This window comes from Poecilia mexicana, unplaced genomic scaffold, assembly GCF_051168715.1.
Source record: "Poecilia mexicana isolate PSO_F unplaced genomic scaffold, ASM5116871v1 scaffold_5, whole genome shotgun sequence".
Lineage (NCBI taxonomy): Eukaryota > Metazoa > Chordata > Actinopteri > Cyprinodontiformes > Poeciliidae > Poecilia > Poecilia mexicana.
The window spans coordinates 7,776,077-7,802,529 of NW_028263374.1; the positions used below are offsets into that span (position 1 = coordinate 7,776,077).

Below are 26,453 nucleotides of genomic sequence, written 5' to 3' on the forward strand. Positions count from 1 at the left end.
AAGACGCATTTTTAAGGTTTTATTTTTGGTCCTTGGATCACCGGCTCCCGTTTGGAGGATTCAGGTTAATCCGTTTTTGGTGACGCTTGGCAAAGACGAGTCTGAAATTTCCCAAGTCAGCAAATCCATTCAGTCATCGAGCCAGATGGCGAGTGTCAAAGATACCGTTTCTACTGAGGACAACAGCTCTGATTTAGTTTTGCCTTTTTGTTTAATGCCACACTTTTATGTATCTTTTTTTTTTTTTTTTTGTAACAAATTCTTCCAAAATCTCTCTTGTTCTTCTCTCTTTTTGGCCTCAGTCTTTAAACCTTCCTTGCGGTTTTGCTCCTCCCCCCTGCGCTGACCTTTGTGGCACCCCGGCCCTGCAGATACAGTGTAATAAAGAAAGGGGCTGTGATAAATAACAAGGAGATGACACCCATTGTGTGCCACGGAAATGCGAGGAATGCAATTTGGAACTATCCAGATTAGCATTAATCTGCAGCAGCACACACCGCGTTCATTTAGGTTAATCACTGCTTTGGCCGTACGAGTGTCTGTCTGTTTTGTCTGTTTTTGTGTGTGTGCGAGTGTTTTGACACGTCAGTGATACATTCCCATGTCAATGTGCAGAGACGGAGGAGTGGAGTTCCATTAAGTCTCCACTGGTGGACCATAAATCAAAGTGATTTCTTAACTGTGTGTGTGTGTGTGTGTGTGTGTGTGTGTGTGTGTGTGTGTGTGTGTGTGTGTGTGTGTGTGTGTGTGTGTGTGTGTGTGTGTGTGTGTGTGTGTGTGTGTGTGTGTTGATGGCTTGCTCTGGTAAAACTTAACCCCATTGTTGTACTCTTTAAGATGTTTCAGTTGTTTTTTTTCTATTTATATAATAATCTACACAGTTTGTGCAATAATGAATAAACTTTATAAATTAGAAGATTCATCTTGAGCATTCAGAGTTTGAGAGACGTACCGCTGAATCAGTCAGACATCTGTTTCCAAAGTGGGTCAGTTTTCCCTTGATTAGCTCTGAGCAATTATCACAACAAATATTTAAAGAAAAATATATCTGCCTCATTTTTAAATACTTTACTCTTCACTAATTTCTCTGTGTAATCAGAAGGTGAAACATAAAATAATCGGAAATCAGGTTCGACCAGGAAAACCCTGATCTGTTCATCTTTAAAGATCGTTTTTGATTGTTTCTAAGGCAAAACAACTGAGAAATGGAGATGCACCAACTAATTTGACCTGAATTCAGAATCGACCAATTATTTATTTTTTATCCTTTGTTCATTATGTAAATGCATCAAAACCAGGAAATCGCTTCACTCCCCATATATAAACACATCAACTAACCCCTTGTAAATTCTCCATTTTCTGTTTAAGTCCACCGTCTATATCAAACCTGCAGCACGTTTTTCTCTTTTTGGCTTAGGCAAAAATTTGAATCGGTCAAAATCATAATCTGTTTTCGTAATTAATTCTGTGCATCCAGTCGGGAAAAGCTTGACCTGCTTAATGTCTTGAACAATTTACAGACAAATATGGAAAAGCACCAGTTGGCTAAAGATCAGATCATGATTCGCCTTTTTTCCTGACTCACCGGTTTCACCTCAAACAGAACGGGTATTGACCAGGAAAAGCATATATTTCTGTCTGCAGTAGTAAAAGGAACATTTTTGACATTAATAATTAGAATGCAGGAGAGGCAAGAGATTTGAAATTTTCCATTTTCCCCTGATCGTCTCTAATTGATGATCGGCAGATCAGAAAAAAGAGAACTACGAACTTCCACTGTTTTAAAACCATAAACACTAAAACCAACAACATTTACTTTCAGTTTTTTGTGTGTGTGTGTTTTTTTTTTTGTTTTTTTTTGGACTTTCATCAAAATCAGCCAAAAGTTTTGGAGATTTGCATCAATGTAAAAAATGGGATGATCTTCTGATTCCTATATTTTCTGCTAAACACTACAACCTGTATTAAAGTCAAGACAGCAATTTTTTCCTTATGTGGTTTTAGGTCAGACCTAAAAACACAGTGTAAAAAAAAACATTTTTATGCCATTTTACAAAGAATACAAATACATTTTATGTGACAGAAGATTACAGATTGAATGCTAATCAAATGACGTGCTAATTCTGTTAAATTTAGCCCTACATGTCATCACTTCAGGGGTTTCTCGGATCGGAGCTTTAATCCCGTGTTTGTCGTCTGGCAGGTTCATCACTACTACAGCTCCCTGCCCGAGGACAAGGTGCCCTACGTGAACAGCCCAGGAGAGAAGTACCGCATCAAGCAGCTCCTCCACCAGCTCCCGCCTCACGACAATGAGGTGAGAGTCTGGACCGACCCTAACTAAACCCCCCCCCGTCCATCCATCTACGTCTCCCTCCACCGCCGCTCCCCACTTCGGTCCATTATGGAGATAAGAGGGGAGCGGAGGGGAGACAGGCAGGAGAAATGGGAGGTGAGGGGGGGGGGGCTGTCTCGTTAATGGACGTGAAAGAGACGGAGCAATGTTTGTAGCCACTTATTGAGATTTGTTGCATTAATAAATCATAACCACGAGCCGTCCTGAGAGGCAGCTCCGTAGGAGATCGGCACGCTCCGCCTTAATTGCTTTTTCTTTTTTTTTCTTTTTTTTCTCCACACGTTTTAGCGCTGCCGGCTTGCATCGAAGTGGCTGAAAATCTGACTGGCAAAATAAACAAACGTGCTCAAAATGCCCACAAGTCTGCAATGGCTACTCTGATTTCAGAGGTCCCAAAGTGGCTCGACTCCGACAGTGACTATTTTTGTTCAATCAAGCATTGAACAAGACGCACAAAAAACACGATGGTTGAGCTTTTTGATGCCCTCAATTTTGCTCTACGGACAGAAAACGGATATCAGTGTCTGGTTGGACTAACACTAACCCCCTTCATCACTGAACTCAACTTTACCTCCAGTATTGGTTTGTGGGTGTAAAGAAATGCATTCATTAGTATGAAGTGTAATTTTATAGACTTAGATTTTTTTTTTTTTTGAAGTGATGCTTTGTAAAAACTCTTAATTAGAGTTGATGGGGAACAGCTGAGGCAGAAAACAGGCGAAGGCGAATTTGGGTGATGGGGAACAGCTGACAAACACAGGAGGAAAACCGAGACTAAAGGAAACTACGGCTAGAAGAGGAGCAGGTCTGACAATAATCTTAAGAAAAGTAAACGCAATGTGTAAGAAACAAGACGCAAGGATAGGCTAAAAAAAAAACAAAAAAACACAAGATACAATGGAATGAATTGATATGTCCAGATCTTTGGGACAATAATAAATGCAGGAAACGGAATAGAAAATGTCAAGACTTAAGTGGATATAAATGAGCAACATAAAATACCAATTATGGAACAAATCCAAACCCAAACACTACAGGATCGTGACACTTCAGATGGTGCTTTGATTTCATGACGTTCTTTACGCCTCACAACCAGCTGGACACACCGATTCACTAGTGAGGAAGTAATAATCCTGCAATCAGGACACTGAGGTCTGCAACTTTGAATTAATACATTCAGATTGTTTTCGAAGATGGACAGAATCCTTTACCAACAATTTAACTGTTATAACTACGACTTTTAGCACATTATGTTATTCTTCTTTTGTCAACCTTGACCTCCACAGAACAGCAACCCAAGTCGGTGTGCTGACAATACGATGCGCCATGTTTGTGTCCAGGTACGCTACTGCAACAGCCTGGACGATGAGGAGAAGCGAGAGCTCAAGCTCTTCAGCAACCAGCGGAAACGGGAGAACCTGGGCCGCGGCAACGTGCGTCCGTTCCCCGTCACGATGATGGGGGCCATCTGTGAGCAGGTGCCCGATTTATTTTTTTTAAATTATTATTTTATTTTATTTTATTTATTTATTTTAAACCCTCAAAGGCATAATTCTTTGACCGTGAGGCCCATTTTCGCCTCCGAGTGGCGTGACGGGATGGGATCACGTGGCCCGTGGAACGAAAGCTATGAGTCGTGCCGCCGACACATGGAACGGTCTGCTGGCATTTCGGCTACCGTGATGTATAGGACAGCTGCTTCGCGTTGACACGTGAAGGCCAGAGACACAACATTTGTCTGCCTTTTCCAACGACGCCCTGACCTTTCCTGCCGCAGAAGAGTGTCTTAAGTTTTTTCTCTCTGCCATCCTGGCCTTCCAACCCTGCTCTTGTGATTTAAAATCTGAGCGTGACATATTGTCTCTGAGAGCGAGGTCAGCGTTAAAACATCCGTGTCATTTCTCCGTAGTGCCCAGTGTGCTGTGAAATGGTCGATATATCGCTTATACGGTCCCCTTTAGCATCCTTATGGGACTAGTGAGTGTAATGGAGCGTTCCTTTAACAACAAAGCTGCACAGTTTAGCACCGACTGTGTGGAGAGCAGGTTGAACTGAAGTGCATGTGTGGCTCTTGTCCATTTAGCTCGCTCATGACCTCATATCCAGTAAAAGAATTGGTAGAACGTCCGTCGTAATTTCCTGGTTTTAATCTTTATCCCTCTTTTGGCCTCCCAGCAGCAGTCTCTGTGTTTGCTAGAACTTGCAGTGCTGTGGAAAATTATGTTCCCCTTTGCAGATTTGTATGGGTGGACTTATTGGTTCAAGAGCGCTTGAGCCACCGAGGATCCAGAACAGCAAAGTAACTTTGGACTTTAACTGGTCCGTTGCAACACTTTTCCTTTTCAGCCATTTGGCATTGCATTTCTTGCTGGGTGAGCTGAGAGGCTGAAGTCGTCTTATTAGAGACTGAAAGGTGCCCAGGTCCTGTGCGCAATTTTAGATTTGAGTTAGGTTTAGTTGTACAGCACATTTTGGGCAGTTCAAACTGTTTCACGTGATAAAACACAATACAATTAACAAACAAAACCAAAACGAAATATGACACTACAGCAGCAGGATACAGAGTAACAAAAACGCTCATCCAGAACAAAATTGTTTTTCAATTGTTTCTAACCAAAGGCAACTCTAAACAGGTGGGGGTTTTACTCTTGATTTAAAGGAACTTAGTGTTTTGGTTGGTTGTTTTGGCAGTGTGGAGGCCAGATAAACGGCGGCGACATCGCTGTGTTCGCATCTCGAGCCGGACACGGTGTGTGTTGGCACCCCGCCTGCTTCGTGTGCAGCACGTGCAAGGAGCTCCTGGTGGACCTCATCTACTTCTACCAGGACGGGAAGATCTACTGCGGCCGGCACCACGCCGAGAGACTGAAGCCGCGCTGCACGGCCTGCGACGAGGTAGACGCACGTAGACACAACCTGGTTGCAGACAGATGACCCTTTATCAGTGGTGGACGAAGTAAAAGTATTAATGCTCATAGTCAAATCTTACTCAACTACGCGTAAAAGTTTGTAGGTCTAAAGTTTACTCCAATTGAAGTACTCTTTTGAAATATACTTTGGTATTTAAAAAGAAAAAAAAAAATCCCAACATCAGTACATTGCTGTGCTGTTTTCTGAGTGTTTTCACAGAACCTCGTAACTCGCTGGAACCGCCTGATGATGTTGGTGACAAATGTAAAACCACTCTGCTACAAAAAGTCAGCACTGCCTGTTGCATATAAAACGCAATAAAAAAATGACAGCTATTATATTTATTTCTTATCATCTGAAACGTCCCCAACACCCCGAAAGGAAAAGAAAAGCAGGAGAGTAACGCTGGTAGCTTCAGGTGACGCCATGCTTAACATCGAGGCTTACAAACCCGGAGCTCAGATGTGGCCGTGGGTGGCGCCGGTTCTGTCTCCGTTGCCGAGTTTTGTTGAACGCAGCGGACTACAAAGCTTTTCTGAACCAAAAGGAACAAGTAACGACAACCTTCCTAGAAGAGTAGTGGAGTCGAAAGAACTCCATGCTGTCTTTGAAATGTAGTGGAGTGAAAGTCATAAGTTCCCAAAAGAAAAGAGTTTGAGTAAAAGTAAACATGCTCAAAAATTTGACTTGATAAGTACAGTTTTCGAGTAAATGTACTCCACAAATGTCCACCACCGCTGTCTATAAACGGCTGCAGATGTAACCTTGTCTGAAAGCCTATTTATAAAGCATCTGCGTACAGCTGTCTGCTGCGAACAGGCTTTCCTGTTTTCATGGGCTCATCTTACAGAAGCCTGATCTCCTGAACATTAACAGTAAATTACTTACTGTACAAATGGGAACAGGGACACTGCAGCACTTAAGAGGCACCCCCGACGGTTTTATCAACAGTTCAATTAAAAGCAAATGTACCACCTAGCTTGCACCAAGTCCCCACTTAAATTAGCCCCCTACTCAAGTCAGACACACAGAGGGATGATCTCAGAGTTTGAAGCAGCGGCGGCGGTAAAGCAGAGAATTCAGAGAAGAGAGAGGGAGGCAAGCGGAGTCTCTGTGTTTGTCGTTCAGCACCGAGTAATAACCCGGGCCGCAATCAACCATTATCTCTCCTTTCCTCAGATCATCTTTGCGGATGAGTGCACCGAGGCGGAGGGCCGCCACTGGCACATGAAGCACTTCTGCTGCTTCGAGTGCGAGACGGTGCTGGGCGGCCAGCGGTACATCATGAAGGAGGGACGCCCCTACTGCTGCTCCTGCTTCGAGTCGCTCTACGCCGAGTACTGCGACTCGTGTGGGGAGCACATCGGTATGCCGCTTCTGCACAAGTTTTCAACACTTTCTTAATGGAACGGCGTCGGCCGCGGGAAGGCATTTGGGGCCAATTGTGCCATCGCGGTTAAGTTCAAGGGCCTGGGTGAAAGAGGAATGAGAAAGTAGTCAAAAGGAAACTTTTGGGAGCCATTCAAACAGCCTGAACCTCAGTGAAGAAAATATATTTTGAAGACCCAGGAGCACAATCAGACAGGTCAGGGAGGAAGTTGTAGAGAAGTATAGAAGGAGACTCCTAAGTGTCACTTTTAGGTTTTTGTTGGTCAAGAGCGAGCTCCACTTGTATCACGTTTCAGAGGTAAAAAGAAAACTTGTGGATTTGCGAGATCTGGCAGCGACTCAACGTTAAAGCCTTGCAGCCGTCATGGCAGCAAAAGGCAGTTCAGCGAAAGCGGGCTGCATCTCAAACATCACAGTGATGTAATCTGTTGTCTTGCTTTATAAAATACTTTTTTGGATTTGAAGGTTATGATTTAGAGCATGAATTGCTCAGCGAGGCCCTGGATCAAGGCCCGTCTTGTGTGACTGCGGTGCTGTTAGCATTGATGTCATCAGGCATCACGGGGCATCTTTTTCAGGTGGTTCACTTTAATTGTTTAGCAGGCAGGATGCTGTAAAAGTATTTAACTAAAGAAGTACTGAACCACCAGAAGCCGCTTTACAACCAGATGGCAGTCATTAGCAAATAGCTGTTTTTCTTTCCCCCCATCGGCTGAAAATATTCCGAAAAAGCTGCGTGTTTATGCTGCCCTGGGCAAACTGTGTAATGAGTTTGCCACACAGCACTTAGCTTTCCACCTCTGGCTCCATTTTCCCAGTCAGCAAACTACTTAAAAAATTGGGCTGCTATTCACATAAGTACGCATATTTAAATATTCCATTGAACAGTCGTTAAAGGCATTTAAATTTGTGGTAGGGGTTAGCATGTTTGAATGCGTGTGATCTCACACACTCCATCTTTCTTTTCTTTTCTTTTTATTTACCATGCAGGAATCGATCAGGGTCAGATGACGTACGACGGGCAGCACTGGCACGCCACCGAGGGCTGCTTCTGCTGCGCCCGCTGCAAACGCTCCCTGCTCGGTCGGCCTTTCCTGCCCAAGCAGGGGCAGATCTTCTGCTCGCGCTCCTGCAGTTTGGGGGAAGAACCCAACGGCTCGGATTCCTCCGACTCGGCCTTCCAAAGTGCTCGCTCCACCAGGGAGTCCAGGCGCAGCACCAAGACGTCAAAGAGCGGCGGTGGTGCCCCGCCGGAGAGGCACTCTGGCGAGGTGGACCCTCTGTCTTTACAAATGGACCTGCTCAGTCTCTCCAGCCAGACGCCCAGTTTGACTCGCGAGCCGCCCTCCTGGCAGAACCAGGAGCAAGCCGGCGACGGCTACGGCTATGAGCCGCAACCCGACCCGACAGCCGACCCCACTCCTCTCCAGATCCTCAGCCAGTGCAACGTAAGGAGCTCCTACAGCTCCGCATGCCCCGGACAGAGTAGCCAGCAGCACGATCACAGGATCAGTGAGAACGGCGGTCTGAAGCGGCCCCCCATGTCTGCCATGAAGGGCCAGTCCTTCAGCGAGAGCTGGCTCCAGCCAGCAGCTCCGGAGGAGTACTACCCACCCAAACTGAGGACCCAGAAGAGCTTCGCCGAAGTGCAACACAACGGATTTTCCTCGGACAAGCGCTCGATCAGTTTGCACGGGTTTCAGAGGGACAGAGACGGAGGGGCTCAGACGACTGCTCAGGTGGCGAGGAGCAGGAATCCCATTAATGCACTTAGCTTCACAGAACAGCTGACCCCACTGGAGCAGACCCCGAGAGGATCCATGGAGTCCCTGGCTTTGTCCAATGCTACAGGTGGGTGTGGATTATTCTCTATTCCGTTACTTTCCAATGTTTCAGATTGAACTAAGGGCAGTATTATGTAAAATCTACCTTTTTTTTGCCTTAAGTCGTGTTATAATGTTATCCCCTCATCAAAAACATGCCTGGAGTGTTGCTTTGATTCTTTCACGCAAATCCTTTAATCTCCCATGGCAACCATTCAGCTGTGCAAAACACCTAGGTGGGACGTAGCTCCGCCTTGTCGGCGCTGCCCCTTGTCGGCGCTGCCCCTTGTCGGCGCTCCCCCTTGTCGGCGCTCCCCCTTGTCGGCGCTCCCCCTTGTCGGCGCTCCCCCTTGTCGGCGCTGCTCCTTCTTGGCGCTGCAGTTTCCAAGCCTCTGAGCTTTCGCCTCACAGAACTCCCCTCTCGATCTAAAGAAATTCAAGAACAAATAAGAAACAAAGACACTGACTGTATCATTCTCAACTGGAACCATTATCCAGAAATGGAGAAAACAATGAACCGGTGCAACCCTGTCCTGAAGTGGCCATTTAACCAAAATTACTCTTGGCAACTCATCCAGGAAGTAACAACAAAACCCAGAACAACATTTAAAGCACTGCAGGACTTACTCACTTCAATTAAGGTCAGGGTTCCTGAGTCAACAATAGGAAATTGCCTGGGTAAAAATTACATCAGGGATTGAATGCTAAGATGCTGGATAAAAGGAAAAGAAGGGCATATCTTACTTTTTAAAAAAAAGCCTAAGTAAATAATATAATATAGTAATATATTCTGTGCTGATGGACCTGAACCGTCACATCATTTCAGTGACGGTCCATGCAGTCAAACATGGTGGTGGTGGTGTGATGGTCTGGGACTGGTTTGCTGCTTTAAGACCTGCCCAGTCTGCCATAATTGATGGAACCATGAATGCTGCTTTCACTATCAAATCTTAAAGGAGAACGTCTGGCACAAATATCCGGACAGTTTTCCAAACCCCGCCAGGAAGTCCATTTCTCATTGGCTCCAAAAAAAAAAAAGGAAAATAGAGGCGGGGTGGTCTTGGCTTAAATCTACCTGAGAGGCTGTGGCATAACCCAGACAAGTCGCTCTTGGACAAAAACCCTAAAGTGTGGCTAAATAATGCAATTCTTCAAAGAAGAGTGGGTCAAAATTCCTCCACTGCAATGCAAGTAAACTCACCGTCACTCATCACAAATGCTTCATGGCAGCTGTTGCCACAGTGGGTGGTGGCACAACCAGTGAGCTTCAGGGGTCAATTATTTTTTACATCATCATTTAATATTTATTTGATATTAAAATTATTTTTTTTCATTGACAAAAAGACAAAATCTGTAAGGACGACAGATACTTTTCACTTCTCGGTATTTTCAGACTTGATTTGCATGATCTGATCACTCTTTATTGCTCTCTGCTCACTCCCAGGTAACTCGGCCGACGGCAGGGGAAAGAGTCAGGACAACCTCTCCCGTTTTTCCATGCCCGACCTGAGCAAAGACTCGGGAATGAATGTGTCAGAGAAAAGCAACATGGACACCCTCAACTCGTCCGTGCAGTTCCGTAGCTCCGAGTCCATTCACAGCCTCAATGCCAGCCAGCCCTACCTGGAAATGAACCCACCCAGGTCTTCCCAGTACCAGATGCAGTATTGCGACCCCTCAGGAATGAGAGTTAGTGCTGCCGTGACTCATTTACCTCCTGCCTTCGCCTACCAGGAGGAGGACAGGATGGTCGGCAGCGCCAATGCCGCGCGCCTGCCTCCCATCAGTGAATGCAGAGTGAGCGGCGTAGGCGTACGGGGGGCAAGCGTCCGGACAGACGCAGCCGAAGACACCCCTCAGAAGCGCCGGCATCACCATCACCGCCAGCGGCGGTCCCGCCGCTCTCGGTCTGAAAACGCTCTAAACCTGGTGGCCGATCGCAGGGCAAGACCCCAAGACAGACCCCAGCTGAGCGTGCGGGAAGACTACGATCGCTTCCCACCGCCCAGGAGCGCCGCAAATCAGTTTGGCGCCGGAGGACGGGGACGATACCAGCCCCAACTCTTCAGGCAGTGCCCCCGGACCACTTCAGACCTTTGTCTGCAGAACCCCGCAGCCAACAGGCGCACTGGATTGAGCCAGTACTCCTGGGACGAGTATTACGACGACGACTGGTGCTCCACTTGCTCCTCGTCCTCTGAATCCGAGGATGAGGGCTACTTCCTGGGCGAGCCCATCCCCAGGCCCATTCAGCTGCGCTACATCAACAACCAGGAGATGGTTCACAAGTACAACAACGCAGGAATCGGAGGACCCAACCGCAGCGGGCAGCTGCACACACGCAAACGCAGGAAAAGCAAGAACTGCATTATTTCTTAACGTTTTCTACGGGACACCTCTTTTATTGTGTAGCTTGAATACACTAACATCCTCTATTAGGAACAAAGAAAAGTTGTGTTTTTGAGTGCGAGTTATCAAATAGTTGAAAGTCGGCAATGAATCAAAGCTGGCAAACCATGGAACGGCAGTAATGTTTGCGTGGTTGCTCATTTTAGTATTTCATATTTCCATGTGCAGTTTTATACGTGTTTATCAAAAGCTGATGTGCAATTTCTCTTAAACATCGTTTTCTTTCTTTCCTACAAGGAGGAACGTAATATAGTCCGTTTGGTACAGTTTTATGTTTTCAGTCAGTGTGACCTACTAGATATAGGATGGATCTTATGTTCTGGTAAAGTTCATAACCTGTATATAGATAAATGGAGTATTAATTTCACCTAAATTAAAAAAAAAGTCACTGTACATATGATTGTAAATGTGGGCCCATATTTTTATATTTTGTAAAGACGGAATGAGGTAAATATCTATAATGTTGAGCTAAAGCATGACGAAAACAACTCATGCATGTGCTGTCTGGCTGACTTGGTGCTGCATTTGGAATAAAGGAGTATTTCAGAACAACACGTTGGTGATCGAGTGTGCAAAATGACTCCACTCTCAATCCGTTGAACGCGTAAAATGACTGACATTGTGGCGCGGGGGCTGATTGGAGTCACCCTCCACTGGATCGTCAGCTGGTGATGGGTGCAGTCACAGTCCGACACACTCTGTCCATTGTCCTGCTAAGAAACGGGAGATTATTGCATCAGCCTCGGTGAGACGAAGAAATGTTAAAGGTCTCAGTTATTAAAACCAGGTGATGTTTTTTGTTTCCTTTTTAAATCTGTGTTTTTGGGGCAGTCAGACATTCCTTTCGCCTGTATTGGTTTATTGGTTTGTTTTGTTCAGTGACATGCTAATGTAATATTCCTATCTGTCTGCGCTCTATTTTTAGACCCGGGATTTGAAAGTTCGGTCTTCCTTGGCCGATGACTTGCAACGTTTAGCTGCATGTCTGTTTGGAGACACTTCAATCAAATAATAATGCTGTTGGCACATTCTTTAGACTTCATGCTAAAACTCGACACTCTGGTGCGATAGACCAGGGAGATATCTGAAAGTTGAATTATTTTGTGCCCCGAACCAGATTTAGTCGCTTAAGAATGGGATTTTAACTAACACAAAGTCCTAATCTCAAAATTAGCTAAAATCAGTGACATGCATATGTAATAAAATGATATGGTGCATTTTACCAGTATTAAGTCCCTCATGAATGATGTTCAGATGCTGCATTACATGTTTTTTTGTTTTGTTTTGTTTTTTTTCTGGGTTGCAGGGGTTTGGACATATTTTGTCCCGACAGAAGTTTTCCCAGGGCAGGCCTACTGTACGGTTTTTAATTGTATATATTTGACTCTACATGTACAGTCTTCAATAAACTCTTGTTTGGTTTCTGCTGAAGACCTTTTCATGCAACACCTGTGCTAATGCTAATGCTAATGTTTCCCCGTTTTCATATGACTTGTTGATGATGAATTTGTGTGGGACATTTTCACTGCAGACAACATGAATCCAAAAAAGTTTTGCTTTATAAATGTCATAAAATTTTTCGACTAATGCCTAGCTACATGCACACAGTCATTGAGAAAGAATGAAAAACTAACATTTTTAGGGAAAACCCAGATTTATTGGATCGACAAACTAATGTTCATGGTTTGTAGTTCCATTCTGCAACCTTTAAGCATTTTTTTTTTAAATGGCTGAACTGATTGGAAGCGTAAAGCTCACTGGATACATCTGGCAGAAAGTCTGACTGTAGACAAACGGGTATTGAGAATTAACTTTAGTCAGGGACATTCCTGGTCACAGCATAAATATTAATGTTATCCCTCTCTTCCATAACCTTCCCAGTGTGTCTTCAGATAGTCTAATCTACTTTTCTTCCAGACTTTAACCTTTTCCTGTTCACGATTCTATCTCGGTCACAGCATAATCAATTATTCTTTCAATACGCCAAGCAAATTACCTCAAGGGCCGAAAGCAGTGCTGTGAAAAAGCAATTGGTGAAATTGTTGAGTAGCATTTTCTGTGAATTGGAACAGAAATTGGAACTTTTGAAAAACGTACGCAACCAGAACACGAATCCCAAAAATGTCAAACCATCATAAAGCGCTACTTTATGAGCCTTTTCATCCTTTCCTATTTTTGACCTGGGTTGTTATTCACACAGCAGCTAATAACTATTTACACAGGAAAAAAAGAGGTAGGAGGTGGTGCGCCACTGGTGACCTTCCTGTGTGAAACGCACACTGAACAGAACATGCAAATCATTTCCAGACAGTAATTACCTACTAGAAAAGCGGAGCAGTGTAAATACTCCAAAAGTATTATTCACTCCAACCGCCGATATTTTTTCAATTTTACACCAATTTAATTTTATGTCAGACGATTGCTCCGACTGGAACGCTTCACACGTTGCGTTCCCGGTGCGTGAATATAATGACCACCCAATGCAAAAGGCGACATAGGTTTAAAGGTTCATAAAAGGGTTCACACAAACTCCTGTGATGTTTTTGAGACGGGAATTCTTTTGAGATGAACGAAGCCGGTTTTGGTGTCGGCTCCACCCGTCGTTAAAGCTTTTGTAGAGTTCAGAATCGGAACTGATTCAGCTGAAGTCACAAATATGTTTCCTTTTGCTACAAAATTATACTTTACATGTGGTTCTTAAACTAAAAATCAAAGGTGTTACTTTATGTTGGAGGGGGAGAGGGGCAAATCCACATTTTCATTCATTTATTTTCCAAAGCTGCCGTGTCCCATTCAGGCTACCAGTGGGGTTGGAACTGATCCCAGCCACCCTGATGGCCGGACTGCCAGTCCTCCTGTGTCTGAGGGTTAACCATTGGCATAAATTAGCTGACAGGTTGTATTGCAAAGTGCTAAGCAGTGTCATACTGTAAATCCGATTGCTTCTGATGTCCATGTGGCGAAGGGATTACTCTTGCTGGCTCCCATAATCCACATGGACCCACCTACTGTATTTGCAGCAAGGTGTGTGAAAGCCGTCCTGCTGGTTCAAAGTCACAGATCCATTCACGCCTTTGGGAATAATTGGGCACATAAGAGTGTTTACCTTACCTCAAGTGCGTTTCAGTTCTCAAGTCTACTCAGACACGTTTGGGCAACTCCTAGATGTGGAGGGAAAACGAGCAAGACACGAAATATTTAGAAGTTTCAAACATGTGAACCTCATTATTATGTTGGGCTGCTGATAGCCTGGCCCATAAATCCAGACGATTCCCAGTTTATAATCAGTCCTTAAAACTGGGAGTGCAGAGAGGACAAAGTTGTCTTTTAAACACTCACTTCCTTTTACATCGTCATCACTAACCCTCATTAGTTTCTTTATTAGTGCCTCACCAAAGTGTGTGTTTGTGTGGAGTGTCTCCATGTGTTTAATTAAAAGCAAATGGAGGCGGCACAGCGAGGGCGGTGGGGGCACAGATTGCTGCCATATGCTTCTCAGACCGTGCCACATCCAAGGCGGGCGGATAATCCGAGAGGTGCGTCAAGGATGCTTTCAGTTGCCACGGGCAGGACAGACGATGACGTGCGGCCATAATGGCTTTGGTTCTGTCTCTGCAGGATGTCAGGTCATGCTTTCAGAATTACAGCCAGGAAGAGGAAGGTTTGTTCTCTGAGACTGAACCAGTCAGACAGTGTGAAGGCCAAGCATTTCTATTTGCTCCTAATATGTTTGAGTCTACACATGCTCCGGCCGTGGAGAAACATTTATTTTCTCGCCTTATCAATGTTTCTGGTTACACCATAAACATGTTAACGACTGGTGGGAAATCTTGACGTGTTCCTTATATTACAGAGGAAAGTAATGAATCCCTTCTTCACTTCCTTTCACAACCCTTTCAGAATAAGAGTTTCTCGTTTTACATCACTTTGGGTTACCACAAATATTTTCAGTTGTTTAAACTTTGTCCAAATCTAGAGGTTTATTTTTAACTTTCTGAATGTTTGGGAGAATTGCATTTACCACTGTATGGGTCATCCATCTTGGACTTCCTTCCAAACGAAGGGTTGCTGGAATTTCAGCCCATTCCTCCCGACAGAAGAGCTGAAACAGAGTCTGAATTGTAGGCCAGCTGACTCTCACACACCTTTTCTGCTCTGCCAAGTCTATGGTACTGAGATTAGAGCTTTGTGACGGGTAACTCAGGACATTGACTCGTTTGTTCTCAAGCCACTTTGAAAACGATTTGGCTTCTTTACTAGGATCATTGTCTATTCGAAGGACCCACTTCTGCATAAACTTTGCCATTTTGGCTGATGTATTAGGGTGCTGCTTTAACATGGTTACATTGAGTGAAATGCTGCAAAAGTAACTACACAACATTTCCATTTTACTTTAATTAGACTACTGGGTGTTTCTCCAAAAATTAAAGTATTTTTCTCTAAGTGTATTTGCAAGTTGTTGTTTTTTTTTAACCCCGCTTTTGAAATAATGGCTTCATCCACTCTGAGCGGCCCTTCGGCCTATGTTGGAGCTGGACTCAACCTTCTTATACGTTTGAAAGGCGTTTCTTGTTTGGTCAGTAGATCCCAGCCAGGGATGTCCTACCTGAGATTAAATTATGGAAATTCAATGCTAATCATCACAATCTGGCTCTAGTTTTCAGTCTCTCTAAAAATCGCTCTGTTGGTAAATGTTTCTGCTTCAAACTCATCAACTTAAAATCCAGAAAAATTCACTTTCTAAAGTGTACCTATGAGAGTGAAGGTCATCACCTTGAGTTAGTTCTCGAGAAACTGCTGCAATTTAGCAAATAAAAATAGCTGTATTTACCTTTTTTTTTTTAATAGATGAATGCCAAATTGTCACAAACGCACAAATAAGCAACTTGTCTTCCGACAGCAGCAGCGAGTTGCTGACTGGCCTCGATGAACAAGGGAGGCATGTGACCAGTAGGAATGAGGCCTCGCTGCACTGTCTCCACCCACAGGACCATCATGTGTGTTCAATTACTGTGGCAAGAATGCACAAACATCAAGCAAGAAATCACTTTTTACAAGGGCACATGTTGCAGTTTTTTAATGTTTGCAACTTCAGAGGGATATTTACCCTCCCCGACCTCCCTTCTGCAATGGCGGCAGTAATCCCCCATATTCTGACACCGTATCTTAACATGTCAGGTATAATGGCTCTGTAAGTCTGTGTAAAAAGAGGGTCAGGAGGGCGGAGTCGGATCATCCTCCGCTCACAGACACCGCTCTGTTTCCACTCGGCTGTCCTCTGTGGGACGGGCTCGCTGGTCTCCTGAGGTGGACGCATTAATGTCCTGTGACAGCAACCCTGCTCTCCATCTGTCTCTCTTCTCTTACTTTTTTTTTCTTCTTACCAAGTCGCTCTAAACTTCCCCAAGAAAATACTGAAAAGGACATGGATTTTCAAACCGTACAAATATCAATTACGACATGTAGAGGCCTTAATTGGGCATCCTTCCTCCACAAGGGGCTCTGATTCAACATGTATGTTATAAACAGTTATCCGTTTGCCACGGTCACTCAGTCTGACAGGTGGCTTGGAGGAAACGTTGCCAGTTTTGGGTTGAACAGCACCAAAAGGGGCGCTTCGCCACGAAGGAGAGCTGCATGCTGGGGCATCTTAGAGCCACGCTGCCAGAAGGATCCATCTGGTTCAAGATGTCAGCCCCCACCGCTTCTCCTAACTCCTTTGAGTTTATGGGAGTTAGCTCTGGTCTCGGGGGGTGGCTCCATCTGTGTGGCACCTGTAAGCAATCACAACAGCTAATGAAGCTTAATGCAAGGCAGCATTTGGTGGAGAGATTCCATGAAGCACGTTAATTAGGCTTAAGTTGTGCCTTTCTTTCTTTTTTTTTTTTTTGCTGGTTTTCTCCTGCTTCGAGCTCTCTTTAGCAGATGATGATGGATGAACTGTTTAGTCCTCCAGCTAATCACCATAATGTCGAAGCGTTAGGATCAGAGACACTCTGGGGCAACGGGTCTGAGAGTTTGACTTGGGTAGATGCCATCGAGAGACTCACACTGTGTATCAAAATGAGAGATATTTACAGCGCACTGCAAAATTGTGGATAGATCTTGAACTTTTTCACATTTTATCACAGCATAATCTGAAATCTTTTGTTAGTTTTCAGCAATCTTTGCATGTGAATCTCGTGAGTGTTGCTTGAATTTGTATTCAGCTACTTCAGTCAATACTGTCAATTTTTTTTTGGTGTATATCTTTACCAGCTTCGCACATCTAGAGCTTGTTCTTTTGGGAACAGCAACTTTCTGGTATTGACAGATTATCGAGTGGATTTCCATTTAGACTTTGACTGGGTATTTCAAGTGAATAAGCTTCAAGTTACGCTTTTCCATTTTAGAGTTGGCTTCATGTTTCGGGTCGTTTTGTTGTCCTTCTAGAAGAAAGACGCTGTTTAAAGTGTTTTGCAGATTTTCTTCCAGGGTTGACCTGTACTTGGCTGCAAGCTGTGAACATCTTGCTCATTATCACTATGCTTAACTGATGCGATCGCATTTTGAGGAAGTTAGTTTGCAGCCCCCACAGTATTTTTGCAATAAGACAAAAGCATTCAAATTTGGTCTCGTTTCACCAAATTTGACCAAAACTTGACCAAATGTTTGACTTGTGGTGGTTTTCTTTAACCAGTGGCTTTCTTCTTGCCAGTCTTCCATGAAGTCCAGATTTGCAGAGTGGCTTCTACAGATTCTCCCAGCTGAGCTGTGGATCTCTGCAGCCTCTCTAGAGTCACTATGAGAAGTTTATATGGGTTTTTTTATGTTAATTATGACCACAGTTCACGTGCACATGTTCAGAGCGACCTGCTAAATTCCCCTGACGTCCACTCCTCATCCTCTTCCACTTAGATCATCTTCAGATGCAGTCAGCAGTCCAATCAGGAGTCCTTTTTGACCGCCAGGTGTTATAAGTGATTTGTGTCATTTCATTATCACATTCACATGCTTACACAGAACAGTATGTGTGTGTGTGTGTGTGTGTGTGTGTGTGTGTGTGTGTGTGTGTGTGTGTGTGTGTGTGTGTGTGTGTGTACACGCGTTTGTTTGTAATACCTTGTGGAGACACATACGACGTTGTGGGAACCCACTGCTCTTTGTGGGGACCGAAGCCTGGTCCCCACAAGAGGAAACGCTGTTTTGGGTCAGCTTTCTTACTAAGGTGTGAATTGAGTGTTGTATAGGATTAGGTATGTAAGCGTTAGAGTTAGGATAAGGGTTAGGTTTATGCTGTAGAAATGAATGGAAGTCAATGGAAAGTCTCCTCCACATCTGTTTGTTCCACTCTGATGTGGAAAGTTGTCAGTGACGCTCCGTGGAGACAGGCGAAGAAATAATAGCTCTGGTTGTACGTTTATCAAAAACAGAGTAGCGTTCTGGACTCTGGTGCATCGAACATCACCAAATACACACGTAAACCACAGGTGATGTTCAATTAAAATCTCAATAAGGGAAGAATTTGAACTTATGTTTGTCTCCTAATCCCCACATTCTCCTCTACCACCTCACAAGATGGCAAGAGAGTCAGATTTACTCTCTTTTTTTAACATCTTTATCATTAGCAATTGTTTCGATTTTCATCATAAAAACAATTTTGAGTCGCAGTCTTGGGCAAGGTAGGATGCACTGATGGATTACAGCAGAAGAGTAACAGCGCCATCTACGTTTGAATGACTGTACTGCCCTTTTTGTAAACCTGCCAAGCAAAAACACTGGATAAATGAAAAACCAAACCACTGGCTCCTCTAAATAAAACTGGATCTATTTTAGGAGATCATATTTACTGTATTATGTAATGACAGCTCCTCTGGGATGATAATTGACTAATCGTTTGGTAAAATAAGAGCTAACTCTTAGTTAGAGGCATTTAGCATGCAAGTTATTAACTGTGGAAAACGCTTCAAGTTTGATTCCACTGAAACGACAAATGGACAAAGAGAACTTTATAATTAATGTCTAATTTTGTGTGAATTAAGGCCCATTTTTAAGATTCACTACATATACACGACTCAAGATCCCAAATTAACGGAAGGGAAAACATTCTTTTGTAATTTAATAAAACCAAAATCTGAAAAGTGTGGTGTGCGTTTGTGTTCACACCCAATTTACTCTGATAGCTTAAAATAAAATAGAGGAAACAGAGTCATGTAATCGCAGTATGAATCCAGGTGTTTTGTAAAGGTTTATGCAAGGATACTGGTAAATAAGCGTGATGTCATGACGACCAGGTCGAGAATAAAGCTGTGAATTTTGTTCACATGTCACATAAACTCCAGATTAAGTACGGTAAATTTTGCAGTTGATACTTGACAAAGAGCCATCTCTGAAATTCATACTTCTCCTGAGAAACTGTATTATGTGTTGCTGAGTGTTCCCTTTCTGGATTGGTGCTGAGAGAGCGACTGCAGAAAAATCTACCAATATGAAATCCCTCTATGAAACATTACATTGCCAAGAAGAAGGAAGTATGAGCACCACCGCTGAACTGGCCCTGGAGCTCTCAGAGTTTCTTCACAACGCAGCAAAAGACAAAAACCAATAAGAAAAAATAGCATCCTGTTCCACTTTCTGGGAGAGTTTCCATTAATTTCACTCCTGTTAGGTGTCTTATCAACACACGACAGAGTCCAAAGGCAACAGTGGATGATTTATTACTGGATAGGAGGAGGCAGTGGAGATCTGACAACTCGGTGAAAAACACATTGCAGACACAGATCATGTAACCGCCGCAGCACAGTCGACCTGCTGTGTGTGTGTGTGTGTGTGTGTGCGTGTGCGTGTGTGTGTGTGTGTGTGACAACTAGAGCAAAATTGCCCCGGTATGGAGGTCAATGACTGGGTACAATAACTGAGTAGCGATTCATTGAAGATACAATGATTCATGGAATAAAACTGACAAAGGATGAATATTTTTACTTAATTTCCAGATGTGGAAAACTGAGGTGTGGCTACATCCTACATCCCTAAATGCTTCATTTGAATCTGTCTTCAATCTGTCCAGGAAAAATCTCAGTACCATTTAAACTGCAGGGGTGTCAAACTCCAGTCCTCAAGGGCCGCTGTCCTGCAGTGTTTAGATGTGCCACAGGTAAAAAACAGTGGAATGAAATGGCTTAATTACCTCCTCCCTGTGTAGATCGGTTCTCCTGAGCCTTGCTAATGACCTAATTATTCTTTTCAGGTGTGGTGCAGCAGAGGCACATCTAAAAGTTGCAGGACAGCGGCCCTTGAGGACTGGAGTTTGACACCCCTGAAAGCGTCTCTCGTGATGCTCTGCTTTACAACTTGGTCTCCACTCTCTCTCTCTCCAGGAAGGATTTCCCACAGACCGTGATGGCTTTAAACTCCTCCGAAATGTCCACCAGAGTCTTCCCCTTGGTCTCGGGCAGAAGGAAGAAGGTGTAAAAGCTGCCCAGCAGGGACATGACGGCAAACAGCGTGAAGCAGTACGAGCCGAAAGCGTCCTGCGGAGAAAACGTGGACAAAGCAGAGAGAGTTGGTTAGATTCGTAGCCGAGCGTGCGGCATGCAGTTTGGTTGCTTTGGGGTTCGGGGGGGTTTACGCACAATGATGAACGGGAAGATCAGGCCCACCATGGCGGACATGAACCACCGCTGCAGCCCCATGAGAACGAAAGCTGCCACACAATCGGACTGAATAAAGAGCTCGCTGCTGAGGGTGGCTGTGGCGGCGCCTGGGAGAGGAATTGAGCACATCACATTTAACCAAACACTAAATTTGAGGCCTGTGGTTCTAACCTGACAAATAGTAAAATACCGAAAGAGTATGGATGTTTTTGAAGGCTCTGTGCAACATACAGCTTTTCCTCTGAAAATGAACCAAAGGTTTAATGTGTGGCTGCGACGTTCTCACCGGGTCCTCCGCAAAAGGAGATGATGAAGAGGAAGATAAGAGAAGTAACAACATAGGGAGCCCAGCTGAGGTCCTGCAGGAGTGACACAACAATTACAGTTACTATCTGCACTGCTTGCATATTTCATCTTAATGACATGTGTCTGCTGAATGGATTTAATGTGTCCACTGTTTTCACTGACCGTTGGCAGCTCAAAGATAACATCAATGTTCTTGTATCTATCATTCGGTCTCCTGTACCGCTAATCATTATTTTACCTCATCCTCTGTGCCTTGGTTGTGTAAGTTATGCCCATATTTGAAATGTAGGAAATAGATTTTTTTTTCTCACCAGAGAGAAATTTGTGATCTCTCTGTAATGATTTTATGTTTTCCTTTTACTCCAGTCGTGTCATGTTTACCTTTAGGTTCAGCAATACTGTTGCCATGATCCAGATAGCAGATATGACGGCGTACCCTCCCCAGAATAACGGCCTCCTCCCCATGTGCTCGATGAGAAGACTCTGTTGGAAACAGAAGAAAAGAAATTAAAAAGAAGGAAGTGGCCAGCTTTAGTTAAAATTTCGTACAATGAGCTTTAAGCTGGAAGAGTTTAATATTCTCTCTCTCTCTTTTTTTTTTTTTAGCATGTATGGTTCCTAAACATTATTTCTCATAAAACATTTTCTCCAGACTTGGATCTTGATCCTTTTACAGTCATTTTTAAAGTGAAAATTACAAGCAGTATCAGTTGGAAGTCGTGTACTCTATTTGTCGGGGTTTGCACCAGCACAAAAACAAAACTGCAAGGAAGGAATGCAGTAAGGAAGGAATAGAGTTAGGACACAAAGGAGAAAAGAAATGACAGAAAAGAAGCAAGAGAACACAAGGAAAGGACTGAAAATGGAAGATGGAATGAAACAAGGGAGGAAGGAAGGAGGCAAGAAGGAAACAAAGTGGAGGGAAGCTCCTCTTTTTGTTGTGTTGTAGAGAACACAAAAAGCTAGGGAGACAGACAGATACAATGTTTAGACGATGGGATTTGGAATCAAATCTGGCAATACAAATATTTTTTGTCCTTTAATTTAATTTTTCCCAGAAAACTGGGAACCCTTTATCTAAAAGCGAGGCAGCTCCAACCAACAATAACACAACTATTGCTCTACATCCTCCGCCATGTTTGCCCTGCTTCTTACAAACACACAGCAACACATCCCTGAGCTGCCTGCCTTTTGCTCAATCTGAAGCACCGAAGGGGAACAGAGTCACGTTAGAGAGGGCTGTAAGTCTGCTCACACAGGAGATGGAGGTAAGGATTTCGGTTATTCCGAGACCGAGGGTGACGTAGCGGATCTTGTCTTTAGGAACTCCAGAGTTCAGGAAGATGTCAAAGGAGAAGGTGTTGATCTGGGAAGGAGGACGATGAATTATTAAGACTGTTCCGTGCAGTGTGTCTTTATTTATTTATTTTTCTAATCGTTTCTTGCTGCAATCACGACAAGAAAAGCGCTGTGACTTGCTTGAATTTTAAGCAACAATTAAATACGACACAGTGGACTTTGACTGGGCCTGTTTGGTGTACTGCGGCCTTGTTTCATCCCAGTCAACTGAGACCGAGACGTGTTTATTTCTAAATGTCGGGCATCTGTGTCTCACCGCAGACATGCCCGACATCTGATTGCAACTGAAAACGACGAGCGTGGTGATGAGCTGCCATCGGACGGTCCGGTCTCTCATCAGCCGCAGAGGACTCTTCGGCGGAGACGCTTCAAGAGCCATGTGCTCAATCAGCATCTCCTCCATTTCCTGTTTATAGTCACCCTTCCCCCACAAACTCCGAAGGGCTAGGGCGGCGACAAAATAAAAACATTTTTAAAGCAAACACAAGAGAGAGCTTGTTCCTACGTGGTTGTAGCAGAGAGGGGAAATGCGTACCTCGCTTGCACGCCTTATCGTCTCTTTTCTCTATGAATAAATATCTGGGAGCTTCTGGGAGGAAAGGCAGCACCAATGCCTGAACCGCTGAGAAACACACGGGGACACAGAGGACGATGTTCCACAGGTCACGACGGCCAAGGATCTCACTGCACAAAAAACAGAACAAAACAAAAACAAAATGATGATCCTAACTTAATCACTGTCTTACTTTATAAAGAGGTGACGCAGACTGACAGCAGATGCGTACCTTAATCCAAAAAACTGTCCGGAGAGTTTACCGAGTGAATTAAAAGTGGCTAAAGTCAGAGTCACTCTGCCTCTTATCTTCCTGGGTGAAATCTCCCTCAAATACATTGAATGGAGACTCCATCCTAAACCTGCGACACACATGTCACCATCTGCATCATTAGGTGTTACACCACCACACAAACTACTCCCAGGAGTGTCAAATGATGCAGAATTATTCATAGTAAATATCAGAAACAAATGCTCACCCGCTGAGTATCCATACAGCATCCGCGCCACGATTATCATTTCAAAAGAGTTAGCCGTCTTGCTGGTCAGCATGATCACTGCCCCCATAACAGAAATCAGGCTGTTGCAGATCATGGCTCTTTTGCTGGGCAAAGAGAGTCAAATTCGTGATTCGTGTCTTCTTCAGCTGCACACGTGATGATGGAGAGGTGTGATAATGTGGGGTTATTAAAAATGTTTGTTGACATGTCTTAATCGTATCCTGCAGAACAAGGGTCATTTTCAGGACACAGTGCTGTTCCTTGTACATGTTTCTTCAGGTAATCAGACAATTCCATATTTTTAATTTCTACTGATGATTAAAAATGTGTTACCCAGAACAGCAGAGCCCTGTGTGTAGAGTTGATGTTAAGTCATGAACTGATTACACACACATTTTTTGGAAAACTGAGCCTTTTGCCAAGCCTGAACTAACGAGGGCAGATGGCGATTCTAAAACCTTCTAAAGCCTGAGCTTTAAACCAAGAAAGGACTTAAGTAGAACCGGTCTGACGCCATGAAGGAGGGGAACAGGTCTCCAAAAGCAAAACATCATACTGCAAAAACTGATGAGAAACAAAGTGATTGACATCAATCTGGATCACGAAACCATTTCTATATTTTCGGGGCAACAACTTGGCGATGTTGGCAGGATTCCGTGATCATGCAGTGGAGGGTAAAAGTGACAAAGTGATTGTCTATTACTTACTTAAAATAAGTGATCATTTGAGATTAAACACGCTTGTTTTCCGGACTTGAGTTGTTATTTGCCTGGTTACCACTGCATAATCTCAAACAGGAGCATACATATAGTTTTCAGTTCCCACATTCGCGGATACCTGACCTGTAAGCCACGTACACACACCTTCCCAGTTTCCGTGAGAAGAGTTTGACGCTGGCGGCCCCAAACAGTCCCCCGACAGCATACATGGAGACGATGAGAGACCAGATCATGGTGACTTTCTGAGGACCTGGAGGCTCTTTGTACCTGTCATACCAGCTGCTGTTGATGAAGTGCTGGATGTACTGGAAAGGCATCAACAATCGGTATTGTGACAAAACAAATAACACCAAAATGTGGGAAAACTGAGAAACTGAGCTTGCTTTTATTGTTGTTGTTGTTGTTTGTTTTCTTACTGGTGAGGGAGAACTGAGTCCGGTTACGTGGTAACCAGAATGGAAACTTCCTCCACAGCCCAAAACGATGATTACAAGCAGAGCATTCCCTTGGGTCTGAAATGAAGGAGTGAAAACATGATTATGACCTACAAAACAGACATGTTCATTTTTGTTTTTGAAAAGGCATTTGAAAATCTAGTGTTTTTAATGTTATAATTTCCTTTTTTACTTTGTTTACATGAACTCTAGTTAAAAACGTTTAAAATAGATTTTGCGTAAATACTGAAAAGAAATATATTTATATTTTAAAGTAAAATAGCCATGTAGTTGCGATTTCATTATTGTTTAGTTTCTTTCTTAATTTTGTTCAGATGTAAAAAAAAAAAAAAAAAAAAAAAGTCTGTAGATTTTTTTTAAAAGTTGTTAATAAGCAAGAAGCAGAATTACTGTTAAAAGAAAAAGCAGGAAGTGTTTTCTGCACCAAGGTCATGATTGGACCAAGGTCTAATTCGAGCAACGTCACCGCCTCAACACAGAAAACGCAATTACATTTGAATTACTAACTTTATTTTATTTTATTTTTAGAGTCAGAAAACCTATAAAAGCTTAAAATTGTTAAAGAAATTAAACCTGATCTCCATTCTTAATGGCTTTAAAAACCAAAAGTAACTTTGAATCAAACTTATCTGCAGATGGAATCGGAGTATTTTCTGCTAACCATGACTCGGATTAGCTTTGATGACTTTTTAGGGTTAAACGCCATGTTGAATTCAGATGAGAAACTGTGTGCTTATAATGATGTTTGACCGTTACATAGCCGCAGTCCAGCTAAACTTGCATGAGTAAAACAGGGACTGACTATGTGGAGAAAAGTGAGACATGCATAATTGATGCATAGCTCCTTAATATAAAGTATTCTGCTGAAACAGTTGATGGAACCACAATGCTGCCAGAATTTTTTTTTTTTTGAGGATTTTTAACTATAACTTTGTTCTGTCTTTTTTTTTCACATTTCTTGACTTCATACATAGGTGTAAATATAACTATGATGAGCTGCAAGTCTGTATACATCTGAAAATGTAAAGGTAGAAAAATTATGATTTGATTGTGATATTAATAGGAATTATGATGAAAATATTCCTAGCCATAAAAAGTATAAATTATCTCAAAATATTTTAAAATAGTGTCCGTTTTAATTGATTATTCCATCTTTAATATGTTAAGAAAATGGGAATTTAAAAAAATAATTAAACAAGACACAACCCACAATGACTCAGCTAAAACTATGATCTAAATAATTTACTACTTAAAACAATGAGTGGCTAAAAACAAGATGGATGCCAGTGTACATGTTAAGCTAGTCATGTAAATTTGTACAAGTTTTTTTTCTTTTTTTTTTTTTTACCTGAAATGCCAAATAACAGATATGCAAATTAAAAGTTATCATCACTGTGTCTGATATTGCCACATACATGTTTCTTTTCCACTGCTCTTTTCGGCATTTACATGTTTTGAATTAAAAATCATCGCGTCATGTAACAAATAGGTTAGAAATCTGTGGAACTCCTACCAGTTGGTGAAAGAAAGTTTCCATTCTGTCTTTACGGCCTTGAACTTTGCAGTCCACAAATCCAGATTCCTCAGACTGACCGCTTTAAAAACCCCAGAGGCTGCTTATCATTAACCTGTTTTGAGTAAAAATTAAGCACCAGAAACAGGCCGTCAGTCTGCTGATTGGAAGGGACAAGAATTGTCAGAATCTGGCTGGAAGTGAAAAGTGAAACAGACAACTCCCAGACGGAAAATAACGTTAAATGTGCAAATTCACAGTTCGATTTTATTTAGCAATTTTGAGAATTAAAAACTTACATAAAAGACACCCACATTTAATTTAACTCTGTACATAATTTAGATACTTAACTCTACAAGTTATGAACCATTACATATAGTTGAAACCACACATTTACACTGTAGCCAACTATTTTGAGAAATGCACGACTCCATCATGCAGAATGGCACCACCACAACATGATGCTGTACGGCATAGCAATCTTATTTTATATAAACTTTTGATGTTGAAAAAAGTGATAAAAAATATT

General features: G+C 43.0%; 2 protein-coding genes across 3 annotated transcripts in view; one reads left to right on the forward strand and one right to left on the reverse strand.

Moving 5' to 3' along the window:
• Positions 1–12,318, forward strand: part of prickle2b (prickle homolog 2b) — a 99,654-nt gene extending 87,336 nt beyond the window's left edge. For both annotated transcript variants that reach the window (XM_015002474.2, XM_015002475.2), the window contains 6 exons: positions 2,204–2,317; positions 3,697–3,834; positions 5,048–5,251; positions 6,446–6,632; positions 7,646–8,506; positions 9,923–12,318. In XM_015002474.2, coding sequence (XP_014857960.2) covers positions 2,204–2,317; positions 3,697–3,834; positions 5,048–5,251; positions 6,446–6,632; positions 7,646–8,506; positions 9,923–10,857 — 2,439 coding nt within the window. In that variant the 3' untranslated portion in view covers positions 10,858–12,318. The remainder of the gene's footprint in view (positions 1–2,203; positions 2,318–3,696; positions 3,835–5,047; positions 5,252–6,445; positions 6,633–7,645; positions 8,507–9,922) is intronic.
• A 7,776-nt stretch (positions 12,319–20,094) lies between these two features.
• Positions 20,095–26,119, reverse strand: slc2a9l1 (solute carrier family 2 member 9, like 1). The gene is made up of 12 exons (XM_015002482.2): positions 25,925–26,119; positions 24,373–24,468; positions 24,101–24,261; positions 23,217–23,341; positions 22,970–23,099; positions 22,720–22,868; positions 22,441–22,628; positions 22,081–22,191; positions 21,207–21,308; positions 20,806–20,878; positions 20,499–20,626; positions 20,095–20,396 (listed from the first exon to the last, which is right to left on the reverse strand). Exons 1-12 carry the CDS (start codon positions 25,946–25,948, stop codon positions 20,211–20,213), a joined length of 1,473 nt encoding a protein of 490 aa, XP_014857968.2. The 5' UTR covers positions 25,949–26,119; the 3' UTR covers positions 20,095–20,210.
• Positions 26,120–26,453: the final 334 nt, after the last annotated feature.